The sequence below is a fragment of the Tetrahymena thermophila genome, assembly GCF_000189635.1.
Source record: "Tetrahymena thermophila SB210 genomic scaffold scf_8254690, whole genome shotgun sequence".
Taxonomy (NCBI): domain Eukaryota; phylum Ciliophora; class Oligohymenophorea; order Hymenostomatida; family Tetrahymenidae; genus Tetrahymena; species Tetrahymena thermophila.
In genome coordinates, this window is record NW_002476456.1 from 1835 (window position 1) to 3928 (window position 2094).

The following is a 2094-nucleotide window of genomic DNA, read 5'->3' on the forward strand; positions in this document are numbered from 1 at the left end:
TAAATGCTGTATATCTATATTTTAGTATTATGTTATTTTTTTTCAATAATAATAAAAGAAGGCCAACAGTTAGATAAACAGCAAACAAAAATATTGGTAATAGTAAAGACCAAATTATCTAATAAAACCACAAAGGCTTTAAATTTTAAAATTTTGAGAAGAAACAGTCTATAGACTTACTGGTAAGGCTCAAAGAATTACCAGATAACAATAATGGGACTTTAAAATAATTAGGGATATTAACCGAAAAAAAGCTAAATAATGATAATATTTAAAGATGATCTGTAAAAATCTTTGATAATATCTGTGATTTTTCTGAGATTTTTACTATTAAATAAAAAAAGATTATTAATAAGATTATTCTTCAATTCTAAAAATTACATGTTGATCCTAAGTATAAGATATCTGATCTATTAATAAAATAACCAGTTAGTTTAGCCTATAATTTATTTATAATTGTTCTTAAAATAACTAATATGTAAAGAGAGATTAGGAGGAAAAATAATATATTTTAAATTAATATATTTAACAAATTTTCAGTGCAGCTATAGCACGTTCCAGGACTATACATTTCAGAATACTAATTTCCCCAAATCTCTCCATACACATCACAAGAATAGCACAGTGGACCCTTATAACCTTTTAAGCAATATTACTAAATTGAAAAATAAAAAAATATTAAATAGACTATAAAATTTAAAAATTAAATTTATCATCACTATTTTTTTTAAAATTATTACTATAATTCGTCATATATTAATTTTTTTAACTTATTAAAAAACAAATTTTGTGTTAAATAATAAGGAAGGATAAAATATTAAAGTGTTTTATTTTGTATTTCTAATTTAGCAATAATAGTTAGTAGAAGTACATAAATTTTTATAGCTAACTGAATATATACATATCAATTCTCATTAATTAAGGTGCAATTAAATTAATATAATTTATTAAACTATTTCAGAATAAAAAGAAGCAAAATTTATTCCACTAATTTAAAGATAAAAGCTGATATTAATATTAATGTACAAAGTCAAAAATTTAAAAAAAATAAATAAATAATAATAATATATTATCTTATTGGTTATTTTATAAATACAAATTTTGTTTTTTAATCTTATAAAAAATAAGAAACAATAAGATTTCAAAATAAGAAAATAATTTTTTTGATGAAAAAATGTAGTCATAAAATATTCTTAATTAATGAGGATTGATAGTATAGTATATTTAAAATTACATTTGCATTAAACTAAAGCAAAAGATCTATTGATAAAGAAAATTTGAAATTTACTTATTAAAATTTAATTTATGTATTTTTAGAAATTAATTTTTCGTATTTAAAAAGAAAAAAAAAATACTTTTGATTCAGGAGATTCTGCTTGGCAAGCAAGAGGATTAAAATTACAATAAGATATTATATCAGTATTTTCATTTTTTCTCCAATATCCATTCTTTAATAGAATTGTTGATTTGAAGCATTTAACAGCTGATTCTGGACATTATTAACATTCAATATCTTATTTATTTAAAGAATATTTACCTTCTTAACAATTCTCACAAATGGTAGAACTACTATATTATTTAACTATTTATCCTATCTCGCAATCATCAAAATTAAAAACTATATTTTTAATAAGCTATTCCTATTTTTGATATATATTTCCTCTTGAATCTACAAGCTAAGGGAAAATATTCGAAACAATTTAAAGGTTCATTTAACTTTTTGGTTTGTATATCACTTATGCATTTAATTAATATCCACCACTTTAAACAAATTATTTTGTTTCAAGCTATCCTATACACTGAATTTATTAGTTTGACTACTCCCATTATAATGAAACACTTATTTGCTATATTATTGCAAGAACATCATCGCTGTACATAAGACTATCAAACTGACTAACTTTAGATATTAACAGAGGGCTTTCTTCCTCATCAATCAACTATATTTTTTCAAAATAAATGTGGTCCCCACTTTTAAAGTAATTTATATTAATTGAGTTATTAGCAATTTATGATTTGATTTTATCACCTGATGTTTTTATATCATTTATATTTATTTTTATACCTTTTAAAGTAGAGCCTATATTGTTACCA

The 2094-nt window shown here is 21.2% G+C and overlaps 1 protein-coding gene across 1 annotated transcript in view; it reads right to left on the minus strand. All coding sequences in view use genetic code 6, as the record gives it.

Annotated features, from left to right (window-relative positions):
• TTHERM_01313370 (hypothetical protein) overlaps positions 1-2094 on the minus strand; it is a gene marked incomplete at both ends in the record, with an annotated part of 2928 nt that overhangs the window by 565 nt on the left and 269 nt on the right. The window contains one exon of the mRNA XM_001013045.3: positions 1356-1940. Coding sequence (XP_001013045.3) covers positions 1356-1940 — 585 coding nt within the window. The remainder of the gene's footprint in view (positions 1-1355; positions 1941-2094) is intronic.